Source organism: Rhynchophorus ferrugineus, unplaced genomic scaffold (assembly GCF_030347505.1).
Source record: "Rhynchophorus ferrugineus isolate W39M unplaced genomic scaffold, kcgeb_rfMv2 rfM4, whole genome shotgun sequence".
In the NCBI taxonomy this organism is placed as follows: domain Eukaryota; kingdom Metazoa; phylum Arthropoda; class Insecta; order Coleoptera; family Curculionidae; genus Rhynchophorus; species Rhynchophorus ferrugineus.
Genome location: NW_027472583.1, coordinates 3,670,476 through 3,691,234, shown reverse-complemented (window position 1 = coordinate 3,691,234; position 20,759 = coordinate 3,670,476). Strand labels below are relative to the sequence as shown.

Here is a 20,759-nt window from a genome sequence, read left to right as displayed (position 1 = left end):
AAAAAGTTCTTATTCACAATCCTGGGCGAACACTAGACAGATGAGTTTCAATGAATTAGAGAATCTTGTATACAAATGGTTTCTACAGTCATGGGGTGCGGATAAGATTTAAAAATCTCATAATGCTTATTAGATTTAATTTTACCTCATTAATTTAAATAATTGTCAGGTAGTTTTATATAGTTAGGTCCACACTTTCTCATCTCTGCAAAGCTTTGGAATCTTACAGCAAATTCGTTCCCAGGATCGAACATAAATCTTAAAAATACTGCAAATCACACAAATTTTCCTTTGTTACAGAGAGCACTTAAAATTGACAATCATAAAAAATGTGGTTGTTACTTCAAATCACAACAAACTGTAACAGTTATATAAACAATATTTGAAGTCAAAGTATGCACTATGGCGTTGCATAAAGAAAATACCTAAAGGTATTTATGATTAGCAAGGAAGAACTTACCTGGACGTTGAAAAACAAAAATGCTCTAAATCAGCATAGTTAAGCTATGTATGAAAAAATGTCAGTGTTTTAAACTTACGTAGACTATTTCAAACGCCAATTAAGCGTTGGTCAAAGTATGCACTATGGCGTTGCACAAAGAAAATACCTAAAGGTATTTATGATTAGCAAGGAAGAACTTACCTGGACGTTGAAAAACAAAAATGCTCTAAATCAGCATAGTTAAGCTATGTATGAAAAAATGTCAGTGTTTTAAACTTACGTAGACTATTTCAAACGCCAATTAAGCGTTGGTCAAAGTATGCACTATGGCGTTGCATAAAGAAAATACCTAAAGGTATTTATGATTAGCAAGGAAGAACTTACCTGGACGTTGAAAAACAAAAATGCTCTAAATCAGCATAGTTAAGCTATGTATGAAAAAATGTCAGTGTTTTAAACTTACGTAGACTATTTCAAACGCCAATTAAGCGTTGGTCAAAGTATGCACTATGGCGTTGCACAAAGAAAATACCTAAAGGTATTTATGATTAGCAAGGAAGGACTTACCTGGAGGTGGAAAAACAAAAATGCTCTAAATCAGCATAGTTAAGCTATGTATGAAAAAATGTCAGTGTTTTAAACTTACGTAGACTATTTCAAACGCCAATTAAGCGTTGGTCAAAGTATGCACTATGGCGTTGCACAAAGAAAATACCTAAAGGTATTTATGATTAGCAAGGAAGAACTTACCTGGACGTTGAAAAACAAAAATGCTCTAAATCAGCATAGTTAAGCTATGTATGAAAAAATGTCAGTGTTTTAAACTTACGTAGACTATTTCAAACGCCAATTAAGCGTTGGTCAAAGTATGCACTATGGCGTTGCACAAAGAAAATACCTAAAGGTATTTATGATTAGCAAGAAAGGACTTACCTGGAGGTGGAAAAACAAAAATGCTCTAAATCAGCATAGTTAAGCTATGTATGAAAAAATGTCAGTGTTTTAAACTTACGTAGACTATTTCAAACGCCAATTAAGCGTTGGTCAAAGTATGCACTATGGCGTTGCACAAAGAAAATACCTAAAGGTATTTATGATTAGCAAGGAAGGACTTACCTGGAGGTGGAAAAACAAAAATGCTCTAAATCAGCATAGTTAAGCTATGTATGAAAAAATGTCAGTGTTTTAAACTTACGTAGACTATTTCAAACGCCAATTAAGCGTTGGTCAAAGTATGCACTATGGCGTTGCACAAAGAAAATACCTAAAGGTATTTATGATTAGCAAGGAAGGACTTACCTGGAGGTGGAAAAACAAAAATGCTCTAAATCAGCATAGTTAAGCTATGTATGAAAAAATGTCAGTGTTTTAAACTTACGTAGACTATTTCAAACGCCAATTAAGCGTTGGTCAAAGTATGCACTATGGCGTTGCACAAAGAAAATACCTAAAGGTATTTATGATTAGCAAGGAAGAACTTACCTGGACGTTGAAAAACAAAAATGCTCTAAATCAGCATAGTTAAGCTATGTATGAAAAAATGTCAGTGTTTTAAACTTACGTAGACTATTTCAAACGCCAATTAAGCGTTGGTCAAAGTATGCACTATGGCGTTGCATAAAGAAAATACCTAAAGGTATTTATGATTAGCAAGGAAGAACTTACCTGGACGTTGAAAAACAAAAATGCTCTAAATCAGCATAGTTAAGCTATGTATGAAAAAATGTCAGTGTTTTAAACTTACGTAGACTATTTCAAACGCCAATTAAGCGTTGGTCAAAGTATGCACTATGGCGTTGCACAAAGAAAATACCTAAAGGTATTTATGATTAGCAAGAAAGGACTTACCTGGAGGTGGAAAAACAAAAATGCTCTAAATCAGCATAGTTAAGCTATGTATGAAAAAATGTCAGTGTTTTAAACTTACGTAGACTATTTCAAACGCCAATTAAGCGTTGGTCAAAGTATGCACTATGGCGTTGCACAAAGAAAATACCTAAAGGTATTTATGATTAGCAAGGAAGGACTTACCTGGAGGTGGAAAAACAAAAATGCTCTAAATCAGCATAGTTAAGCTATGTATGAAAAAATGTCAGTGTTTTAAACTTACGTAGACTATTTCAAACGCCAATTAAGCTTTGGTCTGAAGTCTTGAAGAACAATATTAAGAAAATATAACCATATAATGACTAGCTATAGTTGGGTTTCATGTTCTTTTTAAATTAACAAAATATTTTAGAACAACCACAACTAGCACATCAATAATGTCACAAGATGAATACTATGGTATAGCGGAAGTGTTTTTGATGACAGTAGATAAAATTTCTATTCTAGATATTCTTGTATATCTAATCATTATTTAAATTGTTGATAAGTTAAATTTTCCAAAAATAATATAAGCAGATACATTTACCACAATTTACTACAATTTCCTTTACTCGAAAGTGAATGTAAAAAAATGCATATCTAAGTTTTCTTGATACGATACTACTTCAAATACTCTCCAGAATTGTGTTGTGTTAACTTTCCTAATATTTGGTGGAACTGGTGCCTTACATAACACAAAATTAGCATTTAACATGAAAGAGTATGTAGAGAATTATTTGTTACGTGTTTCTTAGTTAACATTTCACTGGATGAACTAGTTATTAAAGTCTAAAATAGAAGCAATAGTGTTGTTAATGTAAAGAAGAGGTTTGCCTTTCTTAGAAAGGGATTGTTGATGAGCTGGGGGATGAGAAGGGATGTCAACAACTAATGCAAACAAATTAAATTGATTGAGGCTTATGTACAATGTGCAAATGGGCCTTTAAAATGATAGGCAATGATTTTCAGCAAAATTATTTCATGGTTTTTATTTTAACAACATTTATGAAAACATAACATTAACAGTTTTTACGATATTAAAAAAAATATTTTGCACCTGTTAGGGAAAAATCCTGCTCATCTCATTTAAAATGTCAATTTGACGTCATTTTTCCACTAAGTTATTCATTCAGTTGCAATTCATATCTTCACCGTTATTGAAAATTCAAAATTGTATTAACTATTATTGTGTACTGAGTTTTAAGAGAAAAAATCACATGATTAATTAATTCCAGCGTATCGATTATTCCCCGGGATGGTATAATATCTTGTTGGGTAAAAGCAATAAAAAAAACCTCTCGAGATAAATAATTTATTGGCAGTTTTTTATATTACAATTTGTATAAAATTATCCTTATTTTATAGATATAAATGTTATAAACAAGGAATCCTCTGTCTGAATATATATTAAAATATAAATAAGTTATATACAATAAATAGTTTATTATTCTGACCAGAAATACTCGTATCATAAAACACAGGCAAAAACAAACTAAGAAATATACAACAAAAAGATACGCATATTCTTTTTTTTTAATCCCAGTATACCCAGCCGTTCACTGTTCTGGGCAAACACTCCGAATGATAAGCGAGACAAGAGTAATGCGGATTAATTATCGCTTCCAATAGCCATGGAAGATATAGACCGTGGAAATTACAGAACTTTTTTCACATTAGAAACTACACAAAAACTGCGTACAAAAAAGCGAGCGCTTCACAAATATTTGTATATTTCTCAAAATATATTTTATTCTTCATGTTAACACGTAATAGATGGCGGACGAACTGCCTCTTAGATAGTTGGACGACAGTCGGCTGTCGAACACGTTAAAAATTTAGGTAAAAAATTTAAGCACTTGGTTATAGTCAGGTATTATTCTTGTAAGACCTATCGGTAAGAGTAAGAACTAGGATAGAAAACGGCCCTGGTGACACACGAAGAAGCTTGAAGCCTGTTTTGTACTAAATACCGTTTTAATTTTCAATTATTAATACTAACTAACTAAAAATTCTTTGTTGTTAGTTAAGACATCCAAGTGACTGGTGTTAGTATAGCTCACTAATAAACTCTCGCTGAGCGCATGTACGTATGCTGCTTTTAGGCCATAGTGGAGACATTTTAAGATACGGATTCAGTGACGTTACTGCCATGCGTCATGTTTGAATCCAAACTGTTGCAGTCCGAATCGTTCGAGTGTGGGCTGGAGTAGTTCGCGGCTTCTTGCAGCCTCATCAGCATATTAAGCAGAGGATCTCCTTCGTTCTCGGTTTGGGTGTTGGGGTTCGTTTCCAGGCCGACGTCTTTGGCCGGAATGGTTGTGAGGCCTTGGGGTGGTGCTCCCGGCCAGGGATAAGTGTCTAGGATGAATTGGGTAGGGTCGGTCCACGGCGCTCTGCGACCGTACAACTGTAAACCTTCTCGAGCGGCTTCACGTAAATATGGAGCCAGAGAATAGTTCCAGACGTCGGCGAACCACGCCCTGGCAGCGTCCAGTTCCAGGGGACAACCTGAAATAATTGGTGTTAGTTAGTACGAGCTCGTTTTTGGGAAATAACTGTAAAGACTCACTTAAAAATAGTCTGGGTCCTATAGCAACGTCGCCACTGCTATGTGTTTCAAGGAAAGCGTTTAGATGTTGCCACACTCTGGGTAACCATCCTAAAATCGCTGCTAGCTCGGGCTGTGGTCCCTGTTCGAGCTCCAAGGTTGCTAATCGTCGTCTTAATACGCGTCCAAGTAGTCCTCTGGCTGGTTCCATGTGTGGAGCAACAAGGACCCATCTAGATAATTTTTTATATATATTCATGAGATATATATCAATAATTGTAAAATATACGAGATGTTTATTAGTCCTATTAACTTAAAAACTTCGAACAAAATGCCGTTAGAAAACATAATAAAAAAAACATAAGACAACAAATTTTTACGTGTGATTCTTGGAAATAATTTTATCTAGTACAGTTTTTAGAATCTTATACTTTACTTTAGAAAAAGTGTTGAAAAAAGTTCTAACAAATATTATTATTTTTAGGGTATTCCCATTAAGCACCAAGAACATATTCCACATGATGAAATTTCATTTCAATTATGACAATTCTAAGTTCTCTGAGAATATATTTTTTTATCATAATAAAATTTTAATTTTTGTTAAAAATGTCTTTCCTTATACATTTTTTAAAATTATTAATAACTGTCTGACTAACCTAAATCCATGTTGCAGTTGTAAACTTGTTGCTGAACAAGCACTCTGAGCCATGGTTCCTAAAAGACAAGGCAGGTTCCTCGGAAGACTGCCAAGGGCATCTGCAAGTGGTCCGGCTTTGTGTAGGTTGTCCAAAACAACCACGCACGGTAAGACATTGTTGTCACCAGCTGCAGCTTGTTCGGATAAGTGTTGTAGATACTGACGCAGCTCCTTGGCTGACTTATTATCAACACTGTAAATTAAATTAAAATATGATTTTGCTATATAGCGTTCTAAATTAAAAAAAAACTTACTTAAAGGTCGCTACTGCCTCTTGCGGGTCTCTGCCTAAACTTTGGGCGTGGAATTCTGCCAATCTGGTAGCCAGATGCGTTTTGCCAGTACCTGGAGCACCGCACAACACCAGACGTCTGTGTTCGGACAGAAGCGATACTAGTCGCTGCGCGACTCCCTTTGGTATTAACGCTTCAAAAGCTAACGCGGCAACTGGTTGAAGAACTACATGAACTGTCGAAACTCTGCCAACAGCATATCCTACGGGAAGAAGATCAGGCGGGCCTGATTCCGGTTTCCGTTCTGCTTCTCCCAATTTATAACTAGCTATGGAATCGCTTCCTGTTAAATATAAATAACTCTATTATTAAATTTTGCAATGAATGTTACTATTTGATTAATAATGATACCGATGACAACAATAATGTTTATTTTAAAGTAATTATAAAAGTTTTAAAACGGGTTATTAAATGTACACATTTTTTCTTATTGTTCCAAAAATTAAACTTCACATTCTCTACCTGATCGTTATACAACAAACTTAACATCGTTCATTATGCTGTTGACAAATCCCAATTTATTAACTCATCTGTCATGATAGTGTCATTTAATATTGTTTTTGAGTTGTTAGTCGATAGTGAATAATTGATTATTTCGTGTTTTCTTCTTAAATGACATAAAAAAGTAAGTCTTAAGGCGTTTTTTTGTTAACTTTTGTTTGAATTTGTATAAAAGCATTGATGCTTATATCTAATTACAAAAATGCTGATGAATGTTGTGGTATAAAAATCACCTATCATCATAATGCATCACAAGTGCTGCGTATGTGTTATTAGTGAATAATGAGAGTTGTATCATATGAGCAACAAAATAGACGCGCAAAAAACAAATCAAACTGAAAGTTACAAAAAATATGTGGTGCAAATTTTAATTATTATTATTTCAAGAATTTTCATTCTCTAGGTTTAATTTTAGAAAATTTATAATATGGTTTATTTAAAATTTATACATGTATATAAAATTTAAAACTTAAAAACTTTTTTACACATTTTTAAAAACTTGGAGAAAAAAGAAAAACTTAAATCAAGAAAAAGAGGTTAATAAGTTAATAAGAATTATTAGTAACCAAATGTAAAATCGTTGATACAAATGTAATTCGGTAATAGTTATGAATTGATGAATTTAGAAATATATTAGATAATTCACCTAAACCTAATCCTCCACCAGGGTCTAGCCGAGCGACATATTGCTTAAAAGCTCTTCGAACAGCATTATCTAGTTGAGCCCATGATGTAGAAGCTCCAATATTGGTATAAGCTACTGCAATTTCTGTAGTTGTATTACTTCCTTTACCATCATATCCATAATGTTCTGCATAATACCTGCAAAAATATTAAGTTACAAAATTATTTATTTAATTTATTTAATAATGTTATTTAATTACAAAAAATATAAATTCAATATAATTTAGGAAAGTTTAGATTATGATATGTAGGTAAAATTTAGGTAGGTAGGTTGAATCTAAGACAGCATCAGGTACACCTTTAGATTATATTCAGAACAACAATTGTTATTATGGCAAACTTCTGCTTACTTTAATGTCTGCATGAACCAAATTAGATCGGCTGTAGGATAGTAATTTGAGGCGTTTTAGATTTATTATAACTAAAAGAGAACTTAGGAAGAAGGTTTGATACGTTTTTTTAAGGTATCACTTGAAATAAATGGAGCTATCTAAATATAACAAATGCGTTCACAAGTTTGTGCTTATTAGGACCTATAGAATGATTGTTTTCTGCCTTCAGGAAAGCAAATTATTTTTTTACTGTTTAATAATCTGGGCTGGATTAGTTCAATTCTATTTACATAGCCTGACTATATTCGAAATACAAATTTTCAAATACACGACTTTTTACGAGGCAGAATTTTGTAGTTTATATTTTAATTAAAGTAAAACTTGTATTTTGCCTAGCTCTGACTGTATCATACCTTTCAAAACTTTGAGGCTGGCCTAAGTATACCGAAATGGCAATTCGTTTTCCATCATTTTCAATCTCTGGTTGTGGTTCTTCGGTTGGTATCAGGTCGCTAAGGGCATCCAACGAACTGCTGGATCTCGTCTCGAGTGCCAAGTCTGTGGGCATGTTGGAAGCTCCACTGACCATCCTCTGTAGCCTTTCGTTGTTTTGCTTGAGACTAAGCATCTCACTGCGCATCTTCATCACAGTGTCCTGAATAAAGTGTTATTAAATATTTCTGTTAAACTTCCGCAAATCTCCAATCAAGTACCTTTAAGCTTTCTAACTGGTGAGCGGAACTCAGTGCTTCCAACCTGATATCGGTTAATACCAAGTCCTTTTCCCTAAGTTGTTTTTGAAGTTCGGCCACTTCTTGTCCGTGGTCAATAGGTGCTGGTGGCGGAGGACTGTGTGTCCGTTCCCCTTCACCTTCACTGTGGCTGGACTGCACCTGAAACAACAGCGGATTGCTCCATTGAGAACCACGTCTAATCGATACGAAGAACTCAAACTTACTTTGGTAACTTTAGCGTTTCGCGAAAAGGCTTTGGTGAAACTGCTCCTCAACCAACCCTTCTTCTTCTTCTTTTCCTGTTTATCCACTGAACAGGCAGAAGATAAACTGGACACGCTGTCCGATGATGGCTGCCTGGCCAAACTGGATCCGATTCCCGCCTGGATGCTCTGAGCCCTCAGGGCTTCCATAGCTTGACGAAGCTCTTGCAGTTCACTGTCCTGAAAGTTAAGGACGAAATATGTAAAAAAAAGTTCATTAAATGGGCATGAGATAACCAACAGTGGTGTGAGCTTTAAGGTAGATCGGTTTGAGAAAAAATCTAGCTTAATCTGAGGAGTTTGTTAACCATGAGGTGTGATCATCGATATGAATGATGAAATATATTTGTATTTTCTTATATTTGCATATAGGGGCTGATGCATCAGCACGAGGAGAATATTGTGTTAAAATTGATGAAAGCATCACTTTCAACAGTAGTTGGAAACAATTATTTTAATCAGATACCATGAAAATAGCCAATAAAGTAATAATTGTCGTAGAAAGCACACCCAAGACTAGTTGAGAACTTGGAGCCATCTGGAACTTGGCTTAGAGTTTAAATAATTTGGAAAATGTCCTATGTTGCACATTGACTATATAGTAGATTGCTGTAAATTTATTTTGTTAGAACAAGGGCATCAAAGCAAAAATAAAAAACCCATAATATTACGTACTGTCAGATAAATATGTTTTACAATATAATATAATAACTAACAGCGTTACCTTCTTTTCTGATGTGGCTGTTAGATGTTGTAATCTTTGCGTCATCGAAGTTAGACTTTGTTCAAAAGCCGATACAACATGGGCCTAAAACGATAAAAATATGAAAGTATTAAAAATGGATAATATATATTTATAAATAATTTTATGCTCTGTTTTGATGTTTGTGTATTTCTAAGTATTAATTCTTCAACTAATATAAAAACTTACTGGTAAACCTTTTAATTTCTGTGGCTGTATTTCAAGTGTTTGCATGTATTTTGATCAATGATATTGTTGAAAAGGTGGAGTATTAATCTAGCCACTGTTAAATAACTTAACTTAATAGTTAAAATCGACGATTATGTCTACTTATTAATAGACATTTTAATATCTGTATTTTAAGTGTTTGCTTATATTTTATAAATTTTTAAAGTATGTATAATTTCAACACTTAGATGTAGAATTATTAATTAGGTGAATTAAGCCTCCAGGATATACCATAGGTGGGTTAGAAAAGAGTTAAAGGTAAATATAATGAAATAGCTCTAACCTACAAATTATTGTGGCTGTTTATGTGACTGTACAATGTTAAAATAAATTATATTTTAGGACAGTATTTTATTTCTATTAGAATATTGTTATATATCAAAGTTAAAATAAACTAAATGTCAGCCGTCTTCGTTGGCGCAGTGGTTAAGGTGACGGGACGGTCCTCCTACTGTTGCCATAGTTGTGGGTTCGAATCCTGCTGGGGTATGGATGTAATTTATGTTTGTGATTGTAAATGTAAATGTCTTTATAGGCAACAGTGGAAAATTCGACAAGGAATTGCGCCAATAACCAGGTTGCTTCTGGTCTCTAAATTGGTTACTGGCCAGTCGGGGAAACTTTAATGCCGAGAAGAATGGTTCGGAGCTCACGTTATACTGTAGGTCCAGTCTAGAGAAACCGCCGTTGGTAAAAAGAAGAGCAAATGTCACAGTTAAAATTGTGGCGACATTGCGACATTGCGACATTGCGACATTTTGACGTCATAGATTGAGATGGCGTGACGTTCACTGCTACTTTGGATAGACTATAATTTTATTTATCCCGCTTGTGTATTGATGCAAGTACAACGGTACAATAGTGATAAATTGATATGCAAATTAAGATTTTGCTAAGCATGTCTAACGTAAGATGTAATAAAAAATACACAGCGGAGGATATTTTGATATTTCCGCAAAATATAAATCAACTAGTTTTCATCTGCTGTACATATGTTTCAAGACAAACGCACCGAAACTTTTAATTCATTCGATGGACTTAATCGTGTGAATATTACGAGTGGTCCATAAATAAATTTACGATTTTTTTAATGGATGCTGTACGGACGCATCTGGTACGTGTTCGGACCGCGTGCCCAGCTCCATTTCGAGAGACCATTAACGAGACTAATAAAACTTTATCGGTTCAATTGGCTCCATGATGATGTTCGACGTATGCCCCAGCTATATTGAACGATTATTAACATTCATTTTTTTCGTCATGAAATGATACGGAACTAAAATGCGCCCTCGACCAGAAAAGTATTGAGTTTCTTAATGACATTTTTAATACTTTTTTTGTTGTAGTAACGAGAACATAGTAAAGAACTTTTGATAAAGTATGTAACACAGGGTTGTAGGTTAAATTAAAATAACTTCTCAGTAGGAATTTCATTATGAAACAAGAGGATGAACTCACTAAATTACATTTAATATATTCTACGAGGCAGTATACTGGGTCTGATATCTGCCGATCTACCGACCACAACAATCGCTACTGTGGCAACATATGCAGACGACACAGATATCTTTGTTAGCCGATATTTTACGATATTTAAAAGAAAACTAAATGTAATTTTTAAATATTAAAAAAACCTTTTAAGTATTCCTAATAAACCTTTTAAAAGGGTACTTAATTTTACTTTATTAAGGTACTAAGTTTTAGTGAATTTTTGGGCAGATATATCAATATTTTTAATTTTACTTAAATATCGATATATCTTTTGTAAAATCTCGATATGTTTCTCGGAGGCCGACATTACTAATTTAGACGCGTAAAACTTGGTATAGATATGGGCGAATCCATTGTACGTATCTTTATTTTATGGTGTTTTTGGTGCCCTTAAAAGGAGAAAATTGTGTTTCCCTTAGCGAACTACAAAACTTATTAAACTAATCAGTATTTATCGACGATTTTGAGTGGTTTTTTTTCTGCGAGGTCAACTGTACACAGACAAATTAGCCGAAGTCTGGATTAACGTCCCACGCGCCATTCCAAGATTCGCTTGTTGGTCCGATCTTAATGCACTTGATTGCGAATATAAACAGGCGCAGTGCATTCGAACATTTAAAGAGTTCCATCTTTATTTGTGGTCGGTCGAGTGTAGAAGACCTAATTTATTTCACTTAAAACCACGCAGCATACGCAAGATCTGTCGCGGCCAAATCATAATACATTACCTATTATCAATCATGGTACAGTATTCGAGACAATTTGGTCTATTTAGGTGCTTGTACAAGCGATCTTGGCCATGGAGAAAAATATCGATACTTCTTTTTAACCATATTGATATTTCTTAACAACAGTCTTAATTCCTATAGCGAAGCTAAAGTTTTTGGTATTTGTAGCGACCGCTACGACCGTTTAGATCATCAGGCATTCACCTACAGCAAGTTCAAAGGTTGGCAACGCTGGTGGATTGGTACCATGTGGTTTCCGGCTATAAAAGACCACCACGACGACGTATCGTTTTCTTTTTTATTTTCTCTACCCCCTTGTAACAGTACCACTTCCACAGCGCTACAGGACTTCCTTTACTTTAACCTAATATCCTGTACATTATCCCGTCGACCACCTGTATCATTCAATGTTAAAATAAAACAACTTTTTTTCAACTAGTGTTTTCAGTTACCGTGAAAATTCCTTCCATAAAATAGTAGTGAGTGTTCGGACAAGCAATCAAAAACATTGACTGCCACACATTCCGACCGACCCGACGAATATTCCTACAACGTGATTGAAGTGCCTAACAGTTAAACCAGCTCAACATAAGTCACTCGACAGGTGCTTGCAAAGTGCATCGAAGGATAGCACGAGGAACGAAACCCACCAACATGACATGGTCGACGTTATCCCACGAGACTAACGCGATTGACGAAAACCACAAAAGCATATCATGCATAACATCAACATATGAACACCCTTGCATCACGAAACGGGACACTTAATGCACCACACTTATAGGTACCCTCAAACAAATCGGAACGCCCCAGGACGAACGACGTCCTGCTACAACTTCGATGGCAGCTGAATCCGAAAACTCCTTACTCAGGCTGGAATCCCCATCTCATAAGCAGTCCCTAGACGATTCATTGCGTGAGTGAGTGTTCGGACAAACAAACGCGTCTACAGCCACACATTCCCACCGACCCGACGAACATTCCTACAGTATTTAATTTTAAAGCTGACCCTTCCCCCTCCCAGGGAGTCTCTAAAACAATCGGTATTTTTATACTTTTCCCGAAATATTTAAATTTATTTTATGATAATAATTTAATTAATAATATAAATCATACAGGGTATATAGGATCAAGTTGTTCCGACCAGAAACTATTTAAAATTGTTGGGGTAAAGCCTCAAGGTCGCTACAAAATATATAGTTAAAGATCCTATAGTTAAAGATTACCATAACAAATGTAGACATGGATGTAAAGCTGTGAAACAATACAGCATATTAGAGGCAGGGCGCTGCCAGATATTTGCATCTACCAAATATAAAGAATTAATCTATAGACAATCAATTTTATTCATAGAGTCTAGCCTATGCTAAGATAAGTCTCTCTGACCAAATAACCATTACCACTTCGGTATGGCTGCTAATGTGTGCTGCCTGGATAGACTGTCTACTTCATTATGGTTCTGTTTGTAGTCTTGTATAACAGGCCAATTGAAAAGTCTCCGGCCTACCATAGTAAAACACATTTTTTTGGCAATTTTTTTTTATTCAACATAATTCCCTTCAAGGATGATACACTGATTATAGCGACCCTCCAACTTTTCGATAACATTTTTGTAGTACGATTTGTGCTTTGCTTCAAAATACGGCTCAGTTTCGGCGATCACCTTTTCATTCGACGAAAATTTCTTCCCTACGAGCATTCTTTTGAGATCTGAGAACAGGAAATAGTCGCTGGGGCTAGATCTGGAGAATACGGTGGATGAGGAAGCAATTCGAAGCCCAATTCATCGATTTTTGTCGTCGTTTTCACTGACTTGTGACAGGGTGCATTGTCTTGGTGAAGCAGCACTTTCTTTTTCTTCAAATGCGGCCATTTTTCGGCAATTTCGTCCTTCAAACGGTTCAATAACGCTATATAATAGTCGCTGTTGATGGCACTTCCTTTTTCAAGGTAGTCAATGAAAATTATGCCATGCGTATCCCAAAATACAGGCGCCATAACCTTGCTAGCCGACTGTTGCGTTTTGCCACGCTTTGGAGCGGGTTCATCAGAGGCAGGGGCAGTTCACTCGGATGACTGTCGGTTGGACATCGGAGTGAAATGATGGAGCCATGTTTCATCCAATGTCACATATCGGCGCAAAAACTCGGGTTTATTACGCTTGATCATCTTCAAACACTGCACCGAATCATCAATCTTTGATGGTTGATTTTCCTGGGGCAGTGTTCGGAAACTTGGTATCAAACCAAGTTTTTGCTTCAACTGTATTTTTTCCTTGAAAAAGCAATATTTTATCAACACGTGAAATTCCTTTTTATCCATCTGTTTCACAATAACAAAAGCTACTTCACTCAAAATGCATTAATTCACAAACTAATAATCCGACAGCTGTCAAATTTAATTCTAGTAGCGCCATCTATGTGACAGGCCGTGGACTTTTCAATTGACCTGTTATGTGCCTATTTTTAAATTGTATAACGTATTTAAGTGTATCACTATTTATACTTTTAGAGCACACATATATACTATAGCACACTGGTGGAAACAGTTAATTTATTGATTTGAATAATACCTCTGGATTTATATAATTAATATATGATAATTATAGAAAATTGTATGTAACAGTGTATGTTTTATGTATTTATATCGACTATATAAATATAAACACCCTAGAGACTATATTAGAGACCATCGTAACAATATTGTAGTGTTAAAAAATCGTCTATTATTTTGTTATGGCGCTAAACCACATAAAAAACCTCTGGAACTTATTGATACGATTTTAATTAATTTTTTCGCTTGGCGCTTGTTGCGATTACGTCATGGCTGGAACAAATAATAAAATTGAATTCAACGTCGAGAGAAATAATTTCCAAGCAGCTCGACGATGAGAACAAATATGTTTACTACTCAACTATATGTAAATTGGTTTAATTGTGAATGTAAATGTGTCAAGCGCAACGTTAAAGGCTTTGTTTATTCTTGGAAATTAGATTTTTAAGGCGCTAGCTTCTGGTAATCCAGTGAGCAATGAGCTAATACGGTTGCATTTTAATTATTGTTTTTCTAAAGGACTTTATCGGGTTTTAATCAGACCAGTTTGTGAGCATTTCATAGAAGTAAATTTGGATTATTAATGAAAATGTTTAACTAGATAACATTAAAATTAGCGTTGGGAAATATCGACTGAAAATAGTCGAAACAGTCGATAGTCACAAAACAGTCGATAGTCACAAAACAGTCGATAGTGAAAACACTAGCGACTGAAAATAGTAATTACGCGAGTGTTTTTTTTTCAATTCGTGATATTAGACGAAGATGTATGAATTCCTGCCATCACTACATAGTATAAAACAAAGTCGCCTTTTCTGTCCCTATATCCCTATGTGCGCTTAAATCTTTAAAACTACACAACGGATTTTGATGCGGTTTTTTTCAATAGATAGAGTAATTCAAGAGGAAGGTTTATATGTATAATACATGCATAATATACTAAAGCAACATTGCTATTTTTAGAGGTTTCTAACGTGATGTCGTAAATTAATCTATTTTTTTAGGCTTATTTAGCAATTAGCAAAAACGCTGCCTAACCCTACGAGTTAGATCAAATTAATGTACTTCAGTATTGTACACCATAAAAAGGTCTACAAAAAAGTCCGCGATGGTATATGTTTATCTTTTAGGATAACCCACATTAACCATTTTTATTGTTTACTTTTTACGTGAGAAAATGGCTTATTTACGAAGCTATTTTAAGTAATACGGTATTAATCCTTATCGAATTAAGTACCTTAAATACAGTGTACAATAAATTAATATAGATCAATATGGTTCCTTACAGCATGTAAATTAAACAAATATTTTCGGAGATATTACAAATTTAAAATTTGCGTTTAAAAATGTGTAATGTAATAAAAATTGTATGAATTTAGATATTCCAAAGATAGCAGGAAATCTTCATAGTAAGTATAGGGGAAGAGGAATTGTTTTACTCCAAATTTAATGCGTGCAGGCCAAGGGCGGTAATGAATGAACCAAAAATACTGGATCGATTTTAATCATGTTTTCATTGAGTGACATAGGCATATATATTTTATGCCCGTGCAAAGTCGGAGCGGGCCGCTATGTTTTTATATACAACGTTCATATTTTTTCTGTAGTGTATTTAATTTAATATCAGCATTGCACCCGTGCGAAGCCGGGGCGGGTCGCTAGTTATAAGATATGAGAGGGGAAAGGACGGAACTAATAGCTTGGATCAGGTCATTTTAAATTAAATTAAATAGGTAATTCGCAGTGTTAATTAATATTATAATTTAGTGTTACTTTGAATTTATGAAAAAGGAATGGAATAATTATCCTACATACGTTTTATGGTATTTAATTATAATATTTGGAAAGTAAAGAAGATAATGTAAATATAATTGGCCAATAACATGTTATATTTATGTTATATTTTGTTAGAAGGGGCATATTTGTTACAACCGTACGATAAGTGAGATGTACGCATTCCTTTTCTTTTTAATTTATTATTTTCTTGTACTTTTAATGGCTATGGAAATATATTGTTGAATGTTAAAGAAGAGTTTTCCTATCAGAAAATTAATTTATTATAAATATTAACTATGGTTATCACCTCTTTACCGTTAATTTTTTTGTACGAAATTTAACAACTGTCACTGTAAAATGTCTTCAAATCGATGCAATTTATGGAACTTTTTGAATCTAAATTTAGTTTTCAAGATTTTAGGAAAGAAGTTTCGATAATCAATAGACTTGAACAAAAATCGAGAGAGTTAGATCGAAAAGAAAAAGTCAATCAAGAAAAATATTACCTATTATTGCTAAAACAATAAAAAGTATTTTATTATTTATTATTCACAATTTTATTTTTTATTTTTTGACCTATTACATTAATAATTTTGAAAAACGGAGTTCCAAAATATTATATTAGTATATAATATAGTGTTATTTACAAGCAAACTACCAAAAAAAACATAAAACCGCATATATTATATATAAATCTATGCAACCATAAACTCGGCATATATTTTTGAAGGTCGCGACTAGGACTGTAGAGCCAGAATGTTAAATAATCAGTCGAAAGTAACTAGTAGAACTGAAAATAATAACTAAAAGTACTACTATTGAAACAGTCACTAGTAAAGAGTAATAAAATCAGTTTAACCGAAAATAGCTAAAACAAAATATGTTAAAACAGTCGATAGTAAAAAGCAGTCAATTACTAAACAGTCGATAGTCGTTTTCGGTCGATAGTTCCCAACGCTAATTAGAACCCTAAATTCATTATTACTATTAATGCTTATTAAAGTTATAGTAATAAGAGTTTGCATGTATTCTGATCATTTTTCCACTTTAAAAAGCTGTTGAGAAAAATTGGTACAATATACATTATAGAATCAGTGTATACTTGGCATTTTCACCAATAGATATCGTTAATTAAAATAAAAAAATGAAATAATTTCTTTTACAACAAAGAACAATTTAAGTTTAACTATTCTTTAGAGTATTTCCTCATTCTGATCGGGAAAAGCGCCGAAAACCCAAAGTCCTGACTAATTTAGAATTTAATTTATGATGCTATAGACACGAAAACAGCAACATCCTGTAAAACTGATAAAATCATCAGTTCCTGTTATTCTATTTTTAATTAAAGTTACGTGACAATACAGGGAGAATAGAACAAGATACAATAACAAACAAGCTAAATGTAATGAATTGCATACAATCGTATGCCGTACTGACAGGACCGCTCCCACACTAGCGCCAGGAGATAAAATAGATGACAGGAGTGGTACCACATACGGTGATTTTGTAACGTTTAATTGTTCCTGAATTTTTTAAATTGTTGTGTCACGTTAATTGATTTATACCAAAGGATTTTTATTATGCGTATGTGAGCTTTGAGAGCGTATAAAACACTTTCAGAAATTCATGGTGGTGTTGTTCCGTTATATCTTAATTGTCAGTTTTGGTGATTTAAGACTTATTGGATGAAAAGCCAGTCCAGGCTCTTCAAGACCATTCAGACAGTTTAGCAGTTGATTTTTTTAATTAATTACATCTACATTAGATATGCTTAGTACAATCTTAATTTACAAATTAATTTATTACTACCGTTCTATTGCACTTGTCTCAATATAACAACAAAAGTGTCTGGTGAAATTAAAGATTTTTCGTTTAAATTGATAATGAGCGATGAGCCCATTTTCTTCTCAGTGGCCACGTCAATGAACAGAACAGTCGGTATTGGGGAACACAGAATCCTCCATTAATTCATAAAACATCATTACATCAACTAAAAATAACTGTATGGTGTGGTATTCATGCTGGAAACATCAATGGTTCCTTTTTTTTGAAAATGACCAAGGCGTTGTTGTTACTATTTCTGCTGAGCGGTACCAAGACATGGTTCAAACTTTTCAATTGTTAAATGAAGTTTTTCCACGAAGACTAATTTCGCGAAGTGTGAAGTGTGAAACGATTCAACATCTTAAAGACAATATTCGTCACGAAATTGAAGAAATTCAGCCTCAGGATGTCAAGAAAAATGCCTTAAAAAGTGTCAAAAGTTGCATAGTAAATCGCGGTCACCATTTAGCCGATATAATTTTTCAATCATAAGAAAAAAAAATGTGAAGACTAAGTAAACTTTTTGTGAAAACCAAACTTACTTATCTTTTCTTTGAGCAAAGTTATAGGCAATCAAAATAGTAGCGAGATTTTTGCCTCACATTGTATATCTAATCTGAAAGCCAGTAGTTTTGAGCGACTGCATAAAAATACTACAAATTAAGTCCAATGCATAGTACAAAACACGGATATTGAATTAGCATTTTGCGAATAATTATATCAAATTTACCGTAAATGGTATCGTAGGTTATCCAAGCTCAAACATTTATAACAATAGTGGGGTATATGTGGCAAATAATATGAAAATTAATTCTTATTGTATTAGTATTTTTCAAAACACCGTCCTTTGTTTAACTTTTTAACGTTAAGACGTATCCGTGAAGTGCGAAGTATGCGAATAAGCCCCAAGCGATTCAACATCTTAAAGACAATATTCGTCACGAAATTGAAGAAATTCAGCCTCAGATGTTGCAGGATGTCATGAAAAATGCCTTAAAAAGAATCAAAAGTTGCATAGTAAATCGCGGTCCCCATTTAGCCGATCTAATTTTTCAATCATAACAAAAAAAATGTGAAGACTAAGTAAACTTTTTTGTGAAAACCAAACTTACTTATTTTTTCTTTGAGCAAAGTTATAGGCAATCAAAATAGTAGCGAGATTTTTGCCCCACATTGTATATCCAATCTGAAAGCCAATAGTTTTGAGCGACTGCATAAAAATACTACAAATTAATTCCAATGCACGGACAGTACAAAACACGGATATTGAATTAGCATTTTGCGAATAATTATATCAAATTTACCGTAAATAATATCGTAGGTTATCCAAGCGCAAACATTTATAACAATAGTAGGGTATATGTGGCAAATAATATGAAAATTAATTCTTATTGTATTAGTATTTTTCAAAACACCATCCTTTGTTTAACTTTTTAACGTTAAGACGTATCCATTATATAGTGTCAACATTTAAATATGCAAACATTACGTTTGTTGTACAACCATTCGACTGAAGCACTGTCTTATTCGATTATGTCCATCATTTAAAATCGTATCACAATATTATTTATGCATAAGCATACGCGTTTTGTTTTCCGCATAATTTCAACGCTCACTTAATATTAACAACGCCAAAAACATGTGCCAAATGTTAATTTATACATAATATAGTCTTCATTCTTTTATAGTTACGTATTATTAATTAAACACGGGAGAAAGAAAAACCGGTATACACATAATAGTTGAAATTGATCGGAATCTGCATATTCAACAGTGTGCCTTGGTCATTAAAAATTCATTCTTCAAATAAGTAGGTTGGATGATTCAAGGTTAAGAGAGATTCGATGATAATATATTAATGTATGCACTATATTAACTATTACACTGATAGAATATTTAGCAAATATTGTTAGTTACGTACACGGTATAAGCATTATGCATCGAAAATACTGTGAGTGTGAATTAGTTTTGAATGACTTACATTTCAGATGACGTAACTGTTGCCATACTAAATTGAATCATTCGGTAAATATTCTTCTACACTTCTTCTTCAATTGAAAACTATGACATGTTATCGAATATAATTCGATTAATATAAGAATAATTCAGAGAAAGGAGCTGAGTATTTCTGGACATTTATTCTTGACGGGAATAATACTATTGGTTTCAGTGTTTTCATATTTTTTTATTTTATTTATTTATTTATATATTATAGACCCATCAGCCTCCCGGACTATTAATGGTCTGTTTAGAGATATACAATATAGATCGCATTTACATCAGTTAAACTATACAATGTTATTACAAGTATAGCTTTACCAGCAAACGATGACTTTCAGCGGTTTTTCTCTTTTAATTAGATAAGAAAATTAATGCATGCCACAAATGCACATTTTGAAATACTTGAACTTGGGTATAAATGTATGACGGTGTTATTTTCGCAAAATATAACATGTATAGCTTTGAAGCTTGATGTTCGTACAATAAAATGACATATGTTTCAAATCAAAACATTGCATACTTAACCAGCGACATCTATTTGAAAACCAGAATGGCTTTCTGATAAACCTCCTATAAATAATATAGTATATGGTAGGGGAAAAGTCCCGCTACCATTTATGGGACCTTTAGCTCAGTTTTGCTTTAACGCTACAAGAACGAGTAGAAATAGTATCTGAAGGCTGTCTAGTGAAATTGAAGATTTTTCGTTTAAATTGATAAGCGAGCGATGAAGCTCATTTTCTTCTCAGTGGCCACGTCAATAAACAGGACAGTCGATTTTGGGCAACACAGAATTCTCAATTAATTCATGAAACATCATCTAACAAAAATCTAATCTAAACACAAATCTACTAAAAACAACTGTGTGATGTGGTCTTCATGGTGGAAACATCATTGGTCTCTATTTTTTTGAAAATGACCAAGGTTTTATGACCTGTTAGTGTTACTGCTGAACGGTACCAAGACATGATTCGAAATTTTCTTGTGCCTGAAATGGAAGAGTAAAGACTAGAGGACATGTGGTTTCAGCAAGATGGGACCACAGAGCACACAGCT

General features: G+C 33.8%; 1 protein-coding gene across 4 annotated transcripts in view; it reads right to left on the bottom strand.

The window, feature by feature from the left end:
- Positions 1 to 3,606: 3,606 nt before the first annotated feature.
- The window catches only part of sick (sickie), a 307,284-nt gene continuing 290,131 nt past the window's right edge, over positions 3,607 to 20,759 (bottom strand). For all 4 annotated transcript variants that reach the window (XM_076404304.1, XM_076404305.1, XM_076404306.1 and 1 more), the window contains 9 exons: positions 9,085 to 9,168; positions 8,322 to 8,540; positions 8,077 to 8,256; positions 7,777 to 8,018; positions 6,994 to 7,169; positions 5,808 to 6,129; positions 5,513 to 5,746; positions 4,878 to 5,089; positions 3,607 to 4,816 (listed from right to left, as the gene is read on the bottom strand). In XM_076404304.1, coding sequence (XP_076260419.1) covers positions 4,428 to 4,816; positions 4,878 to 5,089; positions 5,513 to 5,746; positions 5,808 to 6,129; positions 6,994 to 7,169; positions 7,777 to 8,018; positions 8,077 to 8,256; positions 8,322 to 8,540; positions 9,085 to 9,168 — 2,058 coding nt within the window. In that variant the 3' untranslated portion in view covers positions 3,607 to 4,427. The remainder of the gene's footprint in view (positions 4,817 to 4,877; positions 5,090 to 5,512; positions 5,747 to 5,807; positions 6,130 to 6,993; positions 7,170 to 7,776; positions 8,019 to 8,076; positions 8,257 to 8,321; positions 8,541 to 9,084; positions 9,169 to 20,759) is intronic.